General features: G+C 41.9%; 1 protein-coding gene across 2 annotated transcripts in view; it reads left to right on the top strand.

Moving 5' to 3' along the window:
* The window catches only part of LOC311500491 (protein kinase C epsilon type-like), a 78,462-nt gene that overhangs the window by 33,065 nt on the left and 26,074 nt on the right, over positions 1–19,323 (top strand). The window contains exons 3-10 of one of the 2 annotated variants that reach the window (XM_084561929.1): positions 2,286–2,451; positions 3,496–3,530; positions 3,626–3,711; positions 4,098–4,230; positions 4,345–4,487; positions 6,098–6,194; positions 6,283–6,533; positions 6,662–6,835. In XM_084561929.1, the coding sequence (XP_084418055.1) occupies positions 2,286–2,451; positions 3,496–3,530; positions 3,626–3,711; positions 4,098–4,230; positions 4,345–4,487; positions 6,098–6,194; positions 6,283–6,533; positions 6,662–6,835 (1,085 nt within the window). Of the gene's footprint in view, positions 1–2,282; positions 2,452–3,495; positions 3,531–3,625; positions 3,712–4,097; positions 4,231–4,344; positions 4,488–6,097; positions 6,195–6,282; positions 6,534–6,661; positions 6,836–19,323 lie in introns of both variants that reach the window. The other variant, XM_084561928.1, reaches the window with a different exon arrangement.

Below are 19,323 nucleotides of genomic sequence, written 5' to 3'. Positions count from 1 at the left end.
TGAACCCTCCCCAGTACAAGACGCTGAGTCTAGCACTGTTGCTAGGCAGCACTCATCAGTTGCTAAGTGATGGCGTACAGCAAAAGGGTCTGAAAGAGTAAGACTGAGGACGGGCGGAGTGTGACAGGGAAGAAAGGAATGTGCAATGAGACTAAAACTGTCATGGAGTCTTAGGGAGAGATCATCCTTTAGGAGCGTGAACGTAAAGTTAATGCTGAGACTGGCAGATATTTGAAATGGGAAAAGACTTTATTGTCATTGTATGCATGATGCAGTGAAAATGCAAGATACCCATCACAGTGGTGCATTTAAGAATACAATACACCTATCAGGCATAACATTATGACCACCTTCCTAATACTGTGTAGGTCTCCTTGTCCCTCCAAAACAGTTGTAACTCATCAGAGAATGGACATGGGCCTTCTGAGGGTGTCCTGTGGTGTCTGGAAACAGGATGCAGTTAGTGGGGGCCTTTGAGGGGAGGGGCCTCTGTGGATCATCCCACAGATACTTGATCAGTTTGGGATCTAGTGAATTTGGAGGCCAGGTCAACACCTTGTGCTGTTCTTCATGTTCTTCAGGCTGCATCCTGCTGGGGATGGCTGCTGCCATCAAGGAGTGTCATTGCTATGGGGTGGGGGTGCCTGGACTGGTCTAGGTGGGTGCTACATGTCTAAGTAACATCCACATTAATGTCAGGTCCAAAAGTTTCCCAGCAGAACATTGAATTGTCACAAGATGGTCAGTGTTATTCACTTCACCTCTAAGTGGTTTTAATGTTTAAACCACGGGTGATCGGTGCACAAACACATAAAGAAATACTCTACAGCATGCTCTCACAAACAATCCCCTTCATAGACAGAGTAAGTCCATCATAAATACTTAATATATCGCACAAGAATTAAAAATATGCAGGTGGGTTTTATCATTTATTGAGGGACTGGATGGCTTTGAGGAAGAAACTGTTGAGTAGTCTGTTGTTTTTATGGATCTTTATCACCTCCCAGAGGGCAGGCAGTCAAACAGGTGGTGGCAGGTTTAGTTCTGGGGTTTTAGTATTGGAACAAAACATCCATAATGACATATCTTAACTTGTTGTTCTTATGTTGCAAGCACAGAACCTGAAAGATGACTGACTCATTGGTTTGAACCTGAATTATTATTAAGGGAACACACAACGTATATTAATATGGTATGCCCAAGGCAGTCACTTTCTCACTTTCATTCACATTACTTTAATTTGACCCCTCTTTCTCCCTCTCTTGTAGTGCGTTAATGAATCATCCAGAGAAAAACCTATACATTGCTGTCAGACACACTGTGTCATTGCCATCTAGTGGCTGCCTGTTGTTAGTGCAGACTGTCATGCTCAAGTGGAAAAGGCCTATGTTTTATTAAATACGTTTGCTGTAACCTGCAAACATTTATTTTTTTATTTTTTTTATTAATGTTTTGGTCAGAGAAATACAAACAAATGTCACATTAGTACAGTTACATGAATAAGAAAAACATACATTGGTATTTCCTTCAGTATCTGTCCAGTGTCTTATTTTATTCTTTAACTTTTTCGAAAAAATAAAAATAAAAAAGGAGTCTGCAGTCCAGCAACAACACACAAAACAAGCCAGACCTACAACACAAAACATAGATCCACAAAACAACAAACAAAACAAAAACCCAATACCCTCGGAAGTCTGCATAGTATACACATCCTGTACCTGAACTGAATAGAAATATATAAACACAATATATGTGTCATTCCTTCATATCCAGCAGTTGACCTGCAAACATTTCTATATTTTTGGCTTATTTATCAGTCATTGTGCATTCACTGCAGAATAGGACAAAAGACAGGCTGCTGCTCTGAATCAGATACGTACACCAGACTGTATAATCCCAAGAATTTTCCTTTGCATGTGCAATCGTCCTGTAGGAGTTGTCCATGTACAGTATGTGTTTTTCACCCTCCATCCCTTCAGTACTGTTATAACTTCACTTATTTTGGTTGATTAGTTTCACCTAGCTGTAGATAGTTACTACTGTAAATATTTCTTGTATTATTTTCTTATGAAGTTTTTTTTAGTTAGCTTATATTTCTGTTTTTAATTAGACTTGTATATTTGTGTTACCCTACAGCTGTAACACCTAAATTCCCTGTTGGGGATCAATAAAGCTCGCTTAGCTTGCTCTCAGCTTATCGTATCGTATCGTATTGTATCATAGCTTAGCTTAGCTTAGCTTAGCTTGCTTACTTAACCTTTTGTTTGTGTGTGTTCGTTCAGCAGCGCCACCCTCCACCGAGAATGAGGAGCGCGTGTTTCAGCAACGGATGCGTCCCAGGAAGCGGCAGGGCGCCGTCCGCCGGAGGGTCCACCAGGTCAACGGACACAAGTTCATGGCCACCTACCTGAGGCAGCCCACCTACTGCTCCCACTGCAGGGACTTCATCTGGTCAGGGACACATACTCTCACACATGCACGTACAATCACCTGCAAAAATCTAAAAAAAAAATAATACAAATTGCATAGAACATGTCTAATGTTTAAGGTCAGGCCTAAGGTCAATAGTTCAGTTTCCACAGTGTCAATTACCACATTCATTTTTATAAAAAAAATAAAATAAAAAATAAAAATAAAAAAGGCATGTGTCTCATACACAGTAATGACACACACACTTCGCTTAAGGTTTATTGTGAAGCATCTGATTTCTTAAACATCATGTAAAGAAGAAAAAATAGTTCATTTAGCCAGATTTATTTGTTAGAAACAATGAGAATTCTGCAAGAGAGGTATCATTTCTTGACCATCCAGACAACTAAACATATAACATCCCTGTACCATGAGTGTATGTGCGTCACAGTCAGACAGTAAACTGGCGGCGCTGATTCTATATCCTTATATTTTATAGTTCAATGAAACCCGAGTCTGTAAACCGTCCAGACTTCACAGTGCTGAATAAATGCTGAGGTACTGGGATCAGAAAGCAGCTGCATGTAAAGCAGATTTTACACTAACCAGCTGTTTTTCACTTCTTTTAAATGTGTTCGCTAACCTGCTCTGTCGTTTACACGTGAGCACGGCGGACGCTGTGAAGTGGGGAGTAATAAACAAAGCCAGCTGTGTTTGTTTCCATCCCAACAAACCGCGCTGGCTTCACTCACATGGAGACCATGTGGCCTCGGCGCTCTGCTCGCTCTCAGCCCTGCCCCGAAAGAGCGTTTGATGTGTAATCACTACGAAACCGTCTTCCAGCGTTCGGGCTTTCTGCCGTGAATCAACAAAAATATTGCAACATTGGTTTCATTTGTGTGTTGGCCAGCTGCTGTGTTTTGCAGAAACTGCTGACTTTTTCCATTAGATTTTGATGTAAAACACATTTGCTGTTTATGTCTTTGTTTAACTTACAAAAACCTCTCTTCTAACTAATCCACAAAAATCACATGAAGAATCTAGGTGCAACTTTGTTTTCTCACACGTTTGTCTGTCTCTGCACAGGGGCGTTTTAGGAAAACAGGGCTACCAGTGTCAAGGTAAGATGCTGGTTCTCGTAGAGGATGCTGACTAGTACCTTAAAACACACTTAAAACCTACATCCATACGATGTGTGCATGTCTTCCTCCTGCAGTGTGCACCTGTGTGGTCCACAAGCGCTGCCATGAGCTGATCATCACCAAGTGTGCTGGGATGAAGAAGGATGACACGGTCGGGGAGGTACAGACCTACAAACACGAGTTGTAGTCAGTCAAATCAGTGACTGCAGCATCAAAGATCCAATTATGAGAAATGTTTTACGCCCTAAGACTGGCGGGCAAGCTTAATTAATATGAATCGATCAACACGGTTCCAGCAGTTTGCTGAACATTTATTTCACTTTCCACTAATTGACCTCTGATCATTCAACACTTCCTGTTCATTCCTGAGTTTAAAAAGATCGAACTCTCTCTCACGCCTTACGTCCGGTTATCTCTTAACCATCAACTATTAATAAAAGGCAAAAACGGGAAATAATAAAAAGTTCAAAAAAAATAAAAGGCAAAAACTATAGTAAATATATAAAGATCAGATCTTTATATATTTCTCATTTGTGCTTCTTACAGACTGTCGGGTCTCAGAGGTTCAGTGTCAACGTGCCGCACAAGTTCAGCATCCACAGCTTTAAAGTTCTCACCTTCTGCGACCACTGTGGGTCTCTGCTGTGGGGTCTGCTGCGACAGGGGCTCCAGTGTAAAGGTACGGGTGGAGAAAAAAATAAATAAATAGAAAATGTTAAGTACACATATTGTGGCGCCTGTTCTGAATTTATTCAGCAAGCTCTCACCGTTCACCCGTGTTCTTGCATCTCAGTTTGTAAAGTAAACGTACACAGGCGCTGTGAGAGTAACGTAGCCCCCAACTGCGGCGTGGATGCCAGAGGGATCGCCAAAGTCCTCTCTGACCTGGGAGTCACACCAGACAAGATCTCCAACAGTGCCCAGAGACGGAAAAAGGTATGAGGAACTCACCTGACCTCATAGCACCTTACCCTGATAGACTGTCTCGCTCTCAGAGTTCAGGCTTATTTGTGGTTCGTAGTTTCAAAAAGTAGAATAAGGAGGTAGAGCCTTCAGCTTCCAGGCCTCTCTCTAGTGGAACCAGCTCTAAATTTGGCATCAGGAGGCAGACTCCCTCTCTACTTAGAAGTTTATATCATGTGCCGTTGTTTGTACCATGTTTATGTGCTGCATGTGGACTTTATTCAGATGTATGTATGAACTCAACTCATTCCTTCTTCTCCTCCAATCTTCTCGCCTTTCTTTTTCTGTCTCTAACTGGCCAGCGTCAGACAGACAGACAGGACTCCACATATGAGCTGGTTTCTGCCCAAGGTTACTTCCAGTTAGAGGGGTCGCTTTAGTCCTGGCTCTGGGCAGTTCAGCCTTTAACCCAGAGCTTCAAGAAGAATCATGAGCCTCTGAATCCTTCTTCTGCTTCTTCTTCTTCTTCTTCTTCTCCTTCTTAACGTTTAACATTTAACATTTAATCAGGATGATCCCATTGAGGTTAACAACTTCTTTTTCTTCTTTTGTACAGTATATGGCACATAGAATAAGTCCTTCTAAATTACCATAATAACGTAGATATTGAATTTACTGACAAACTGCAGCAGACTGTGCAGTTCACAGCCTATATAGGAATACTAAACACAAGGCTGATCAGACGTGGCACTCTATGGGCAAATGTATGTTCACTAACAAGACCACGCCTCTTGATATTCAAAGTAGTTTATTTGACCAGGTTAGGAGGGGGAAGGATCAGGAGATGGAACGGAGGGGTCGAGGGATGGGATGAGTGGGGTCGAGGGGGAAAGGGATGAAGGGATGGATGGGTTGTAGAAAAGGAATGGAGGGGTTGAGGGGAAGGGAAAGAGAATGGAATACCGACCGATGGTGATCCTTGGAAGTCTGGATGTAGGAACCTGGGGAGAGAGAGGTTCAGGGTGGGGGCATATCTCTGGAGGTGTCGACTCCTTGACCCCCTGGTTCCTGTAAAGAGATTGTAAAGAAGAAGAGAGAACAGAGAGGGTTGGGGTGGAGGGGTTTGAGAACTGAGTCAAACGGGCGAGGAGAGGTTAGATGCGCCTATGTAGGCAGGTGCGGGTAATTGAGTGTTTGAGGCGTGGCCCTGTTCCTGAACCTCAGTTATTTAACTTCATTAAGATTAAATAAAGTATCAGCATATAAATCCAATTTATGGTAAACAGTTGACTTTCAATCTAACTTTGCTAGCTAGCGCTTATAAAGTTAAGCTAGTTCACGCTACGTCTGGAGTCTTTTCCTTTGGGTTTTGAACTCTCTTTTAATGATTGCAAACAAGTGATCAACGTTTATGTTTGAAAGTATTTAAATACTATAGTAGAAAAATAGCGTCAATTCAAAGTCAAACTTAAACTGACTCTTTTTGCCCCCTTATTCTCACGCTGATCCTTGTGTTTCCACAAAAACTAAAATCTGCACGTTTCTTTCTGAAATATTAATGCTTGTATTTAATTGGCCATTAAAGCTACTGGAGCTCTTGATAAAGATGAAGATGGCTACAGTGACTTATTGTCTCTGAACAGCTCCCTCAGGCTCAGGACCCTCAGCAGCCGTTGGTGGGGACTCCTCAGATGGAGGACGATCGCTCCAAGTCCGCTCCCACCTCCCCGTGTGACCAAGGTAGGTAGAGGTCTGACCGATCTAATCGCCTAAACCGTGTACCGCAGCAAACACACGCATCACAGCTCGACCTGTTGTTTCTGCGTAGATGTCAAGGAGCTAGAGAACATCCGGAAGGCTCTGTCGTTTGACCACCGCGGAGAGGAGCACAAAACGCACCCCCTCTCTTCCCCGTCCTCCGTTCCCACAGTAACGAGCGAAAGCCGTGCAGGAGGCGGGGCCGGGGAAGGAAGCCAGGAGAATGGAGATGTCAAAGGTCACAGCGCTCCGGAGACCAAGAGGATGAACCTGCACGACTTTGTGTTCATCAAAGTTCTGGGGAAAGGGAGCTTCGGAAAGGTGGGTGCAGGACTCGTCGGCTCCCTCTGCCCGCCGCTTGTCTGTGTATGAGAGCGAAGAAAGAAGCGATGTAGGGTGCGCTAAAGAGAAAGAGTACATCCTCTCTGTTGCCATGCTTGTTGTTGCAGGTGATGCTGGCCGAGCTGAAGGGCAGCGACGAGGTCTACGCTGTCAAAGTGCTGAAGAAAGACGTGATCCTGCAGGACGACGACGTGGACTGCACCCTGACCGAGAAACGGATCCTCGCGCTGGCCAGGAAACACCCCTACCTGACTCAGCTCTACTGCTGCTTCCAGACCAAAGTAGGAAAACACACTCACACACACACACACACACATGCAGACATACTGTTATCCTCCAGAGGGCAGCATGAGACAATGCGAAATGTATAGCTTCCAGTTGTGCAGATGTCCTCCAGGGGCTCTGATGCTAATATCTGAAACAAAAAACAATCCAACATGATTTAAAATTTGGCATCAATCATTGTTTCATGGAACCTTTCCCTGTCATCATCAGGCTTTACACCTGGTGAATAAATAAGGCTGAAGGAACCCTTTTGAGAAAATGTTTAAAGTAATTAGCAAAGCGCCTGCCACCAGCTCTTTCAGTGAAAGATCCGCATTTAGTCTCTTCTCTTCGGCCTTCCTGCTCTCTCCTTTACACACTGCTCTGCTTTCATCATCTCCACTTTCAGCCTATTTATCCATCTGTGCAGTGAGTGGACTTTGACAGACAGACGCACAAAGGGCACCCGCGGGTGGGGTGCTGCTAACAGGGCCGCCCTTCCAGACCAGCGTATGTTTTGTCTGTCGTATGTTGCATAAGTGTTCCTTTCCGGGAAACATATAGCTGTTTTGTGTATGAAGCAGCAGTGTGTGTTGGCACAGTGGCCCAGTGTGTGCGGTACTTTCCAGTTTGACAGCTTGCTGAAGGAAATGGGTCACATGTTGCGTTTATGTGCGAAGTCTTTTCACAGCAGCTTAAGCCTGACGGTGCTGAGAAGGCAACACGGGTGTTGACTTTGGTAGGTCTGACCTCGCTGATACACGGCGTACACGGTCGTCGAGCAAACATCCAAGAAATCTGATGAACTGAAATTGTCTTCAATTTTGGTCAAGATGCAGCAAAAAATGCAAAATCTGCATCTTTAGAGCTTCAAGAAATGTCCCTATCTAAGACCTGGAAGGAGATCATTACATCAATCTGAAGCAGGCCTATTCAGTTAGCAGCCCATGGGCTACATGTGGCCAAGAGCCAACCTCAGGTGGCCCAGCCTGTGGTACAGCCCACTTGAACTGAACAGAATTGAATTCAGTTGAACAAATGCTGAGGGAAACTTGTTTCGCAAGGTTTCAGACATTCCTACAGTGTTTCAGATCGTGAATGCAACACTCTGCATAGCCTCTGGGTTGTTTTGTAGTGTGGCTAAGGGTGCTGACAGTAGTGCCAAGGGTCTAAAATATGTTGTTTTCAACTCTGATATGTGGAATTGACAATGAGTGCGTTGGATTGGGGTATAACAAGATTCTTATTCAGTTAAATGCACTCTGTAATGTGCTATGTTCAGATATGAACAGAAACAAATGTTATGTTATTGCTACAACTGTGCACATTTAGTGTTTTTATGCACTCTGAGATATGCCTAGGTTAGATGTGACCAAAATTATTATTAACAGAATTAATGTTTTTCATTCTATTTAATTTTTATGTAAGTGAAAAAAATGTTTCTACCACCTCAGATTCTGTTCAATTCCAGCTGTGTCATTGTGTTTTTATACACTTCCTGACGTGCCTTTGTCATGTTACCAAATTTAAAAGATACGATAAACCTTTAATTTATCCCACAGTTGCTAAAAAGTGCATATTTTCCATCACATTGATCTGTATTGGTTTGAAATGTGTTATTACCAGTTGCTTACTGGGCGCATAACATGTCTGGCCTGGCTACATTTCTTGATATTAAATTTTGGCCCAACTGAATTTGTAATTGATTAGCCCTGATCTGGGTTCTGGTCATACAGTCTCTCATTATCAGCCTGAGGGAGCAGATGCTTACCTCTAGTTGTAGGATCCTGTCTGCTTTCTCCAATGAATGACCCATTATCAGCCAGGAGCCGGAGGCTTGCAGTAGTGGCGTAGTCTGCCTCTCAGGATTCAGACTCTTTGCAAATAAAAGAAGCTTCACTAGCCTGACTTAGCCAGACTTATTTCTTATCAGACTTTGAGCCTGCTTATACGCAACTTAGATTCGTTTTTGGGGGGTGTTTCGGCCGAAAATACTTCTGCACACAATCGGATAGTCCCACAACCAATCAGAGCTGTTTAGTTGTAAACAATTCGCTATTACTCTTCCGTTCATCACCATATGAAACCTGCAATGCATGGTACCACAATGGCACTCAACTTCAGATCAACTTTTTGTGGGCAGTAGAAGTGGGTTTGTCTCACACTCTATTTCTACACCTGCATAAACTGGTCAATCTTTTACGGAGTAACAAGTGACAGCAGGGTTCAGATTTAGCTGTTGTAGGTTAGTTACATGAAAATACATCGTCCGTGGATAGTCCGATAACCAGTTAAAATTCAACTCCAAGGCGCTCAGATAACATGTATGACTACGTTGCGTTAGGCTGCGTTCACTATGAGCGACAAACGCTTCAAGTCGGGTTGCTTCATTAACCAGGGTTAATTAATAATATTATTTGGGTTGATGCAGAAAGTCTCACTTGTTCTTTACCTTTTTTATTTTAGTGTAGAGTTGCTCTCAGTGGTTCATACGCTTACTATTTTCACCACTAGGGGGTGTATTGTTACCACTGTGTGGCCAAATCAACCACACCAATACTGGTCGGTGAAAGTAGCCAAATTAGGTTTTATTTTGAAACGCAAACAACAGAACAATAGGATGAGATAATTTTACCTGCTTCCCCTGCATATCAAGCATCAGCAGGTTTTTTCCCATTTTTATTCTCTGGAGCTTATCTGCTGTAGTCAATCTTGAATGAAAGGAGGAGGAGGAGGAGGAGGAGGAGGAGGAGGAGTAGTTGCATCTTTTGTTTATTTTCTCTGAATGTTCTGGAAAGTTTGAGTCTAATGATGGTGTCTCCTGTTCAATTTATTTATTCCTGTTAGTTCCCTCCCAAGCAAACACAACACATGTGTGGTGGATGGAGGAGAGAGACAGAAAACCAACGACGGACAAAGACATGGTGTTCTCTCTCACTTCAGGGTTGATTGGGAGTGTGTTCTTGGACGAAACAAAGAGACTGTGACTGTTATGTAAGCGCTTTGATCCTTATCAGGGCCATGATGTGTGTTACATATGTTATTTGACCCCACCCTCATCACCTGCCTCCGCTTCCCCCCTCCTCAGCCGCCCCCCCTACACTCTCCCTGGAACACACTCAGTGCTCTGGATTTGGCGTTGTTACATGAAACAAACCCACATGCACGGACTGTGTATGCAGTCGCACACAAACACGCGGAGCGTCGCAGCAGCGCCGCACTTCACCTCGAACATAACGTGGCTTCCTGTAGCCGAGCTGATCCACATCCAGTCTTTGTGCTACAGAATTAGCTGCTTTGACCATAAATTTTGGTTCTGTAGCGTATAATACAATAATGTAGTGACAAATTTTCAGCAGCTTTCAGTTAGCAAGCCTGCCGTCCCAGAAATTCAGCTCATTCGCTCATGATAACCAGGCGCAGTGAACACACCATCGCTTTTTGGTCCTCTCCCAGCAGAACAGATGCATTAAGCGCTGAAGTCCAACAAGTCTCTGGTGTTGGTTGAACTCTTGATGATTTAAGGCTTTAACTTTGACCGAGGTGTTTTCAGTGTTGGAGCTCAGTGCACGAATAGTGAGAACGAAGAGAAGAGTCTTTAGAGTCTGTGGATTTCCCTGACAAGCATTTAATTGAAATATTCTCAGCTCCTCATCTTTGACATCTTCTTGAGCGGTATGTTTCCAGTTCCACCAGATGTTACATCTCCTTCCACCTATTCCATCAAGCGTGATTATTGTAGGGCACAGCTCCAAGCTAACATTGCAGCTTTAAGAATATGGACTTTACTTTCAGCCTCCATTATGTTAAACATCTTTGTATTTTTTTTTTTAATATTATAGTTTGTAAAAGGTGCTGCTCCGCTGCTGGTAGACTTGTCCATGTTTGGTTATCTGGCTCCGTTTTTAGGTGGACTGGAAACTCTTTGGTTGACTTACCAACTGGATTAAAACGGTCTTGTGACTGCTTAGCGAGATTACAGCCAGAAAGAGAAGTGATATCCCAGACATGCTGAATTATGGAGTTTTCGACTTTCTCTCGGATAAATGACTTAAAAGATGAATCAAAATAACTACAGGTCAGTTTTCTGTGTTGATCGTAACGTTGCAAATTTCTCAGCAGCTTTTCATCCACACAGTTCTCCTGGCCTTTTTGCCAGCCAACACATTGTGCACTAAAGTCTCCTCCCCACTTCATGTTCTGGCATATTTCCTTTTCTTCAGTGGTCCACCTGCAGAACTTTGTGTTCAGACATGTCGGTGAAAGGTTATCATGTCAGATATTGCCTCTCCTTTTTTTTTTTTACACACACACACACACACATATATATATATATATATATATATGTATATAAAATGAAACATGAAAATGACAAAAAATAATTCTTGCATGATAAAGTGTATTAGTATTTTTTTATTACATTTATATGAACTCTAAGACATCTATAAATCTTTTTAAATCATTGTATTTTATGATTTGATTAAGTATGATATATTTATGTCTTCACATTTAAATGTTTTACATTTATTAAAATGTTTTTTTTTTTATGAATTTGAAGATTCAAATGTTATTTTCGATTAATGAGCCTACATTGCATAACACTTGTATGTACTTTTTTAAGGCACTCTTATCCCTGTGACGTCACCACAGTTAAAAGAGGCTCTGTACTCTCTGTGACCTATGTTCTACCTACCCCCCTCCCCTTTCTTCTTAATCGACTGTGGGATCGCAGCCGTTCCCCTATCAGCCTAATTACCACTGAGAAATGTAAATAACATTATACAACAGTAGCGGCGGGTCTCATTCTGCTCCACACACTGAGGGAAGTCAAGTCAGGAAAGAAGAGAATGAGGAAATGCAGTTCGAGAGAAGAGGAAAAATAAGAATGATGAAAAGAAAAACTAGACAGTGATTTTTCTTTAGGATTGTAGGCTATAAGGTGCCTTGTACTTTTGAACAAAGTTAAGTAAAGATTATTAGAAAGAAGGGAAGTGGAAATGGTCTCTTTGAAAAAAAAAAAGAAAAAAGAAAAGAAAAGGTAAGGAACAGGACCAGTGAGGAGTGTTTTTAAATGAGCTGTAATTGGCAAACATCATAGGAAGCAGAGACGAGCAGAAACCAGGACAAGTACATTAACGAAGCTTTGTTCTCTCCTGCTCAGGACACAGAGAGACTGATGGACCGGCGCTGAAAGATAGAAAGACAGATAGAGATCAAGACAGACAGAGTAAGGCAGGCACAGACAGTGATGTCACAGTCAGCAGGTTCATACAGATGGAGCAGATGACTAAAAGCAGAGAACTGACCCCGTGTCAGCTTCTCTGACTTTTTAGGCGCACAAACTGTGACACACAAACCAGATGTTTTCAGTTGAAATGACCGCATCGGTTGTTGAGTATATCCAGCCATATATAAGGGTTTACACGTTTTTGTTAATGCAAAGACAACAATATAGTTTGCAACCACTCATTCTTTGACAATACAATACAATGACGAGATTTATTGAAGAATTTATTGCAGATCCAATGAAGCAGTGAAGAAGAGTTCTGTCTTGTCTACTCTACGTTGCCAACTTGGCTTGGCTTCCCAGGAATAATTTTTCACATTGGTTCTTTAAAATAAATGAGCTGTGCTTAAAAGCTGGCAATAATCCACACAGCTCAAGAATGTAATCCTCCATGAGAGAATGAATGTCATAAATCTTTCGCAATTTGAATTATCCTCTGACTTCACAACACTGCCCCCTACCGCTCAGGTGACCCAAGATATTGAAGGAGGGCAGCCTATTTAATATATCCTCCCCTGTGGCTCAGTTCCAAGCTTGTAAGAGAACAGAAACTGGCTGAAAATGGCTGATAATGTAAAACACAAAAGGCCTTCTCTAGAGTCAATGCTTGGTTTGGTGCAGAGACGGGGTGGACTGAAAGGCTTATTCCAAGCTAATAAAAAAGCACAATAGCTCCTTAAATCCTGCACACGGGATAATTAATTATTTAATAACAAAGGCAATTGGACTTGTTAGGCTTCTGGAAGACATCTTTAGTTCTTAAAGACTATTCGCCAATTAAATGTTTCAAACATTCATGATACATTTATTATTGACTTCTACAGTGGAGCCTCCATCAAAAGACTTCTCTATTGACCTCTATTAAAGGTTCCCCAAGTACAACATTTAGGTAAAGGCTCTGGGTATTCCATAACTGACCACAGACTGTATATAAATATGGACAATACGTCCCCACTTCCTTGCATTGGCCAAACTGACGATATTTTCCAGAGAATTCAGGCGGTGGCATCTTGCGACTTTGGAGCCAGAGTGCGCAATACAGTCCGTTATCAATGACCCGCCCACTCTTCCTCCAGACTCATGTTTTCATGTTTTCGTTCAAGCTGATAACCTATATTGCAGCCACCCGCCAGGGGGGAGCTCTACTTGCTTTGGCTTCACTTCACAAACAGCCTTTTTTTTTCCATTGTAGCCAACCTAGAAAAACACATAAGCTTGCATAATGTTGTTAGAAGTTGATTTGCCTGTGGAGGTTTCTCAGCCATCCAGGTCATGGCACATCCAAAAATACAAAGCGGAAAAGGAGAAATGGACTTGTAGGGTTTCTTGAAGACGTTTCACCCAAGTAGCTTCTTCAGTTCTAAAAGACTGGAAAGGGAGTTTTGGTTTAAATAGGAACATCTGTGGGTGTTGCTCACCTAAAACTCACATGACTGATATGTCTGTCAACAACAAGATACTCACCTGTAATTGGAGGAATTTGTTTTGATCCAGTTTTCCTTCCACAATGACGGGTACTCTAACAGCCCGTTAAGAACAAGGGTGAAACATTTTGACATTTGGAATTCTCCAAATTTGTAATAAAGAATGAATCAAATTAACGTCCCTTCCAGCTATAATGCTCCAGATATTCATGATAGCAGTCATCGTCATGTCTTTTTGCCGTCACAGTAGATTGAGAGACACTCATTGTCAGGTATAAAATAATTTTTTGTTTCTCTTGCACTGAAGCTGAAATAACAAAACTCAAGTACGTGTTTTCATGCGTTTCCTGTTTGGTAATGTATTTAAGAACCGAGTTGCAGTAATGACCGATCAGTATTTATCGCCTCAGCACAATTATGTGTGTGTGTGTTCCAGCACTCCTTGTACCACCTTCAAGCTGAAAGCATTTTTCTGAAAGTGAGGACATTTTGTACAGACCTCTTTTCTTCAAAGGGCCGTTTGAGGATTTCAGGGTTCAGCTTAGAATTAATTTGGGGTTAGAAAAGAGTGCAGTCACTGTGCACACGACCATTAACCCTAATCATCACTGTAAGAGGTTTTGTGACGATGTCTCACTGCTTCGATCAATGCTGCTGATATATGGGCAGTCTTAAAAATACTCTTTTGATTTAATTTAAAGTGCAACAGCATGAATGAAACAGAACAACTCAGTCTGAGGAGTACAAATGTATAAAGGAACAGTGTCATCAGAGCGCTTCTTTGTTGCTAAGAAACGTAAAAACCTACGAGACAATCGTACAACTCCTTTATGCACGCTCAAAAAAGAAAAACACAAAACCACGGTACACTCGATCATGACTTTATAGAGACCTGACTTTCCTGGAAGTCTGTTTCTCATGAAACTAATCAAGATCAACAACTCACCAAGTGTTTTTTTTATTATTTCTTATTTTTTGACCAATGAAAATCAAGTGTTCTCCCCATTTGTTTTTACGGGAACGAGAAGTAAGAAGATATTCTGTGGGAGAACCAGCAGCCCACAGCACGCATTTAACTTCTGTCAGACATCGTGAAGAATGACAGTGAGGGTGAATTTAGTGTGTGCGCACACACACACACATACTGTAGGCACATTCAGGTTGTCCAGCCAAGTATGTGTCAGGCTTGAGCAGCGGAGAGTTGTTCTTTTCAAAACTACAGTCATTAGTGGAGATATGTTTGCTGTTCTTGGGCTGCAGTTCAGGCGCACACAAACACTTTAGTAACTCTATACATGAGAGGACCCTTGTTAACATATGATGCATTCCTCAGACAATGACCTTTACCTAAATCATCTAGATTCTAAAATCTAGATTGCAAAAAGCCAGATGCTGCTTAACTTCTCTCTATAGAATTAATAAATGAGTGACTGAGGCAAATAATGAGAGAGTGAATGAGTGGGTGATTAGGATACTGCCTTATTATCAAGCTAAAACTTGAAGTTTTTTTATAGGATGTCTGTGGCATTGAATTGAGCATCTGACACTTTCTATCTGGCTGCCTGAACTGGAACTTACTCCCTGCATTAAATCATTTTGTATCGCTGACAGGGCTGGATTTAAATGACTGATTTTCCGATCCAAGTCAATCTTTTGAAATCCTCATGTTGTTTCTCTGAAATATATGCCGTTTCCTGCGTCCCCTCGTTCGAAATATCGTGCGGCGCATCTCTCGAGGCCGCACAAGATTGGTCCACGTGTGAGGGAGATCCAAAACAAGGAACAAGCTCCAGCTCTTTAGAGTACCTCCAGGACTGATAGCTGATTGGATTTAAAAAGTGTGATGAGAGAGAAGAGCTGTACAGGAGCAAAGATATATGAAAGATGTGAAACTAGTGGAAAGATATTGTGGAAATACTACAAATCTCTGAACCAATGACAAAATTGATTTTGTGAATATCTCTTTCACAACCAAGTAATATTGTTTCAGAACTGACATATTTTTGTGAAAATCTAAAACAAAGCGAAAGACAGATAGATACCCAACCCTAATCACTGATACATGCTAGATGGTAAACACTTGACGTGTGCACTGGCGTGCCATTTTCTGTCTTTTATCAATGATGGAAAAGTTATTTTGACTGCTTAGAAGACTGAACATTAAGGAGTCTAATTCTCTCTGCACGCCTCTGTCACCACTAAATGTTCCTAGTTCTTCTAGTTCTGGTACTCTTTCCTTTCAGATTTGTTTCCCGTGATCAAAAGCCTGAAGTGGTGCTGATAATTCCAGTCTTCGGTGTGACAGTAGAGTGCAGGTTCAGCCTTTATAGCTGTGAGAAGTCATCTATCTGAGGCAAATGCAGGATGATGGATCGCGTTAACTGCTTTCATTAGTCCATACCAACAGCTCACCTCATAAGTGGGAATATTCAGAAAGTTCCATGAGTTGTGTTCTGTTTGCTAATGTTTCAGCTGAGGTGTTAATATACCGTCATTGTCCATAACTGAGGATATATTTAAGGAAAATGGAGATATTCCCAAAGGCCTCAAGTTAAAGACAAAGTTTAGCAAGTCGTTAACTATCGAGACACCAGCCGTTGCCTAGCAGAGGTGTCCTCATGACTCTGATTGTTGTGCCTTTTGAACAGCAAACATTTTCAGAAGTTACATTTGAAGGCACTAAAAGATCTGAAACCACAAGCACACCTGCAACAATATCCCTTTGATCAAGCAAGCACATGCTGAGCAGGAGTTCTATTCAGTTTGTTTCTTCCAAATGGTTCCTTCATGATTTGACGGAATCTTGTAAAACAATCTCAATGTCTGCAGTGTTTCAGTTCCCTTTGCTGTCAAAAAAACTGATCACTTTCATCTGTGCTAAAATTATGTAAGTTTGTCGTGTAGAAATCAGTGTTGTGAATTTTTTGACAATGAGAGAGAGTTAAAATGACTTAAAAGTCTCACTTACAGCCTCAGTTTTAGTACCATAGACTGTATATAAATATGGACAATGCGTCACCACTTCCTTGCATTGGCCAAACTGACGTCTGGGGATACAGGTGGCAGCATCTTGCAAGTCTGCGCAATAGGGTCCAAGAGTGGAACCATGCGGAGACGCATTATGGACGACCCACCTTCACCTTCCTCCAGACTCACTCGTATTTTCATTGAATTAATACTGTGCTCTGCTCTACCTTCACCAGTTACAGAGAAATGTTGGATTATACACTGTATCTGTTATCACTTCCTGTTTCTACAGCATCAAATAACTAACTAAAATGAAACTTTTTAGAAAAATAGACGCTTGAACATGCATCAGCATTATTGAAAAAAAAAAATAATTTAATGTGTATTTTAGTGTTTTAGTTTGGCCCAAGTCCTGTCCACTAACATGGAGGGGGTGGAGATTATGACCTATACTGCAGACAGACACCAGGGGGAGCTCTACTTGCTTTGGCTTCACTTTGGAGGAGCAGTTCCGCATCCATCTTTATAATGTCTATGGTTAGTACTATGACACTCACTAGATTTCACTACAGGACAAAGATTTGTGATTCTGTTCCAAGGCCAAACACACACAACACTTTGTACTCCAAATACAATAATTTCCTGCCATCATCATTAGAAAAATAAGAAACAATCTGTCCTCCTGTTAAAAGTCCATGCAAGAACAACCTGTGAGAAACCGACATAAAAGGACATAAAAGTCTGCAACTGTTAAATTTAGAAGATAAACAGTGTGCAGACGTTTCCATGAAGCCTCACCAAAATGTCGATCAGACAGTTTAAGGATGTGAATCAAACCTCAGACGAACTCAGGCTCCATGTTCCGCCGGGCGAAATCGCCGAGTGCATCTTTGCTGCTCGCCTCTGTGTGGTAATGACAAGCAGCCAAACAGTAATGGCTCGTAAATGTTCCGTGGAAAATGGGGCAGCAATTCGCTGTTTTGTTTTCGAGCACGGACAAAAGTTCAAACCCCTGGCTCGTTCCTGGTCCCAGTTTTGATGAATGTGTTTATTGTAGCTCAGCGGAATGAGCTCATGTTCTCAGGTGAGTAGATGCAGACCATGCCACCCAAAATTAAACACAGATATGCTGTTCATACGTTGCGAAAGAGTAGCATAATTGCAGACATCAAAGTTATCTGACTCAATTGAATTAGATTAGGATCTGAGTTATATACTGTATATACCGTATTTACAAAAATAATCCTGTCTTTTTGTGTTTTTTTTTTTTTTTTTGTCCTTCTCTGTTTCTTCCTGTTTTTATATCCCATCATTTTTGGTTGTTGCCGCTTTACTAATTTCCTTATTACTCTCTCTTACATTCCTTCTCCCTTTCCGTTCTTTCTTACTATGTCCTTTCATCTTGCCCTTCTTTCTTTGCTCTTTTTTCCACGTTTTTCCTCGTGTCCCTTCCTCTCTTCCATCTTCTTGAACTTTTAAAGACCGACACCTCTAGTGTGGATCGTATGTGCGCAATCTTTTCAGTATATGAATTCTTTTACGATAGATACTTTATCACAACGTTCCTTTTATGCATGTTTGAGTGACAAAGAGTTGACTGCTACGAAAGAAGAGAGTATGGGTAAAAGGTCCGAGCTTATATAAGATGCAAGTTGAGACTTATTTTCCATACATTCCAGCAGGGTGGCACGGCGAGGGCGCATGTTTAAGCACACATGCAAACATTAGGCACATGCACACACAATGCTCAGATAACCATCGAGACGTTATTGTCTGCGTTGGGTTGTGGATCATCTGGCCGTGTGTCTATAGAACGTGGCGTGGATGTTTGTGTATGCGTGTGCCAGCAGTGGGAAGCCAGTATCTGTACATTTGTAATTACACTCAGGAAATGTTTATTCATGTTTGATTGGGTGGGACCAGCCGGGACTCTGGGTACATTTAAACAAACTATTTCTACATCCTGTTTAAAGTCGCCTTCAGGAGGAGCGGAGGGGGAGAAGAGAAGGGGGAAAAAAAAAATAAAAAACAATCTGTCTGAGGTGGAGCGGTGGCTGGTTATGTAAGAAAAGAAATCCTGTGGCCCGTTCAAGCCGACTCCAGAGGAAAAAAGAAACGAGCCTAAGGTGGGCTTTAAAAGTGCGCGGTGTGAGCGGGGTGAGGTCGGCCTCAGGTGGTCGTAAAAGGCGGCGTCACGGTTCACAAAAATGAATCCACACACTTGTAGCATGGAGAGAATGGAAAAAGGTTAAAAGAATATCTGTCAGTACCCCCAAACGAATGTCTCGCCGCTTGTTCGGCACTGATCCACAAGTGTAATAGTCTCTTAATAACACAAGTGCCCCTATCTTTTTATTTAAAGTCACCCCTGTTTAACTCCTGCATCGCCTTCGTCCATTGTTTCTCTCCCCGTTCCTTTTAAAGGGGAACTCCGGCGCAAAATGAACCTGGGGTTAATAACACATGTGTACCGAGTTCGACCGTTCTCTGGTATTTGTTTTCATGCATTTGTTTTGTTAGTCAAATGTGACCAGTTTTCTTGCAAACCGCTATTTAGCGTATAACGCTAGCCTTCGGGGCACACCTACACATAAAAAGAAATCGCTATTTCTATACCACTAACAAGGTTCTTTTTATGTGTAGGTGTTCTCCCGAAGGCTAGCGTTATACGCTAAATAGCGGTTTGCAAGAAAACTGGTCACATTTGACTAACAAAACAAATGCATGAAAACAAATACCAGAGAACGGTCGAACTCGGTACACATGTGTTATTAACCCCAGGTTCATTTTGCGCCGGAGTTCCCCTTTAAGACACTGAAATTAGCAG

This window comes from Chelon labrosus, assembly GCF_963514085.1.
Source record: "Chelon labrosus genome assembly, chromosome: 15".
Taxonomy (NCBI): domain Eukaryota; kingdom Metazoa; phylum Chordata; class Actinopteri; order Mugiliformes; family Mugilidae; genus Chelon; species Chelon labrosus.
The sequence above is the reverse complement of the archived record's forward strand: the minus strand, read 5'-3'. Positions and strand labels throughout refer to the sequence as shown.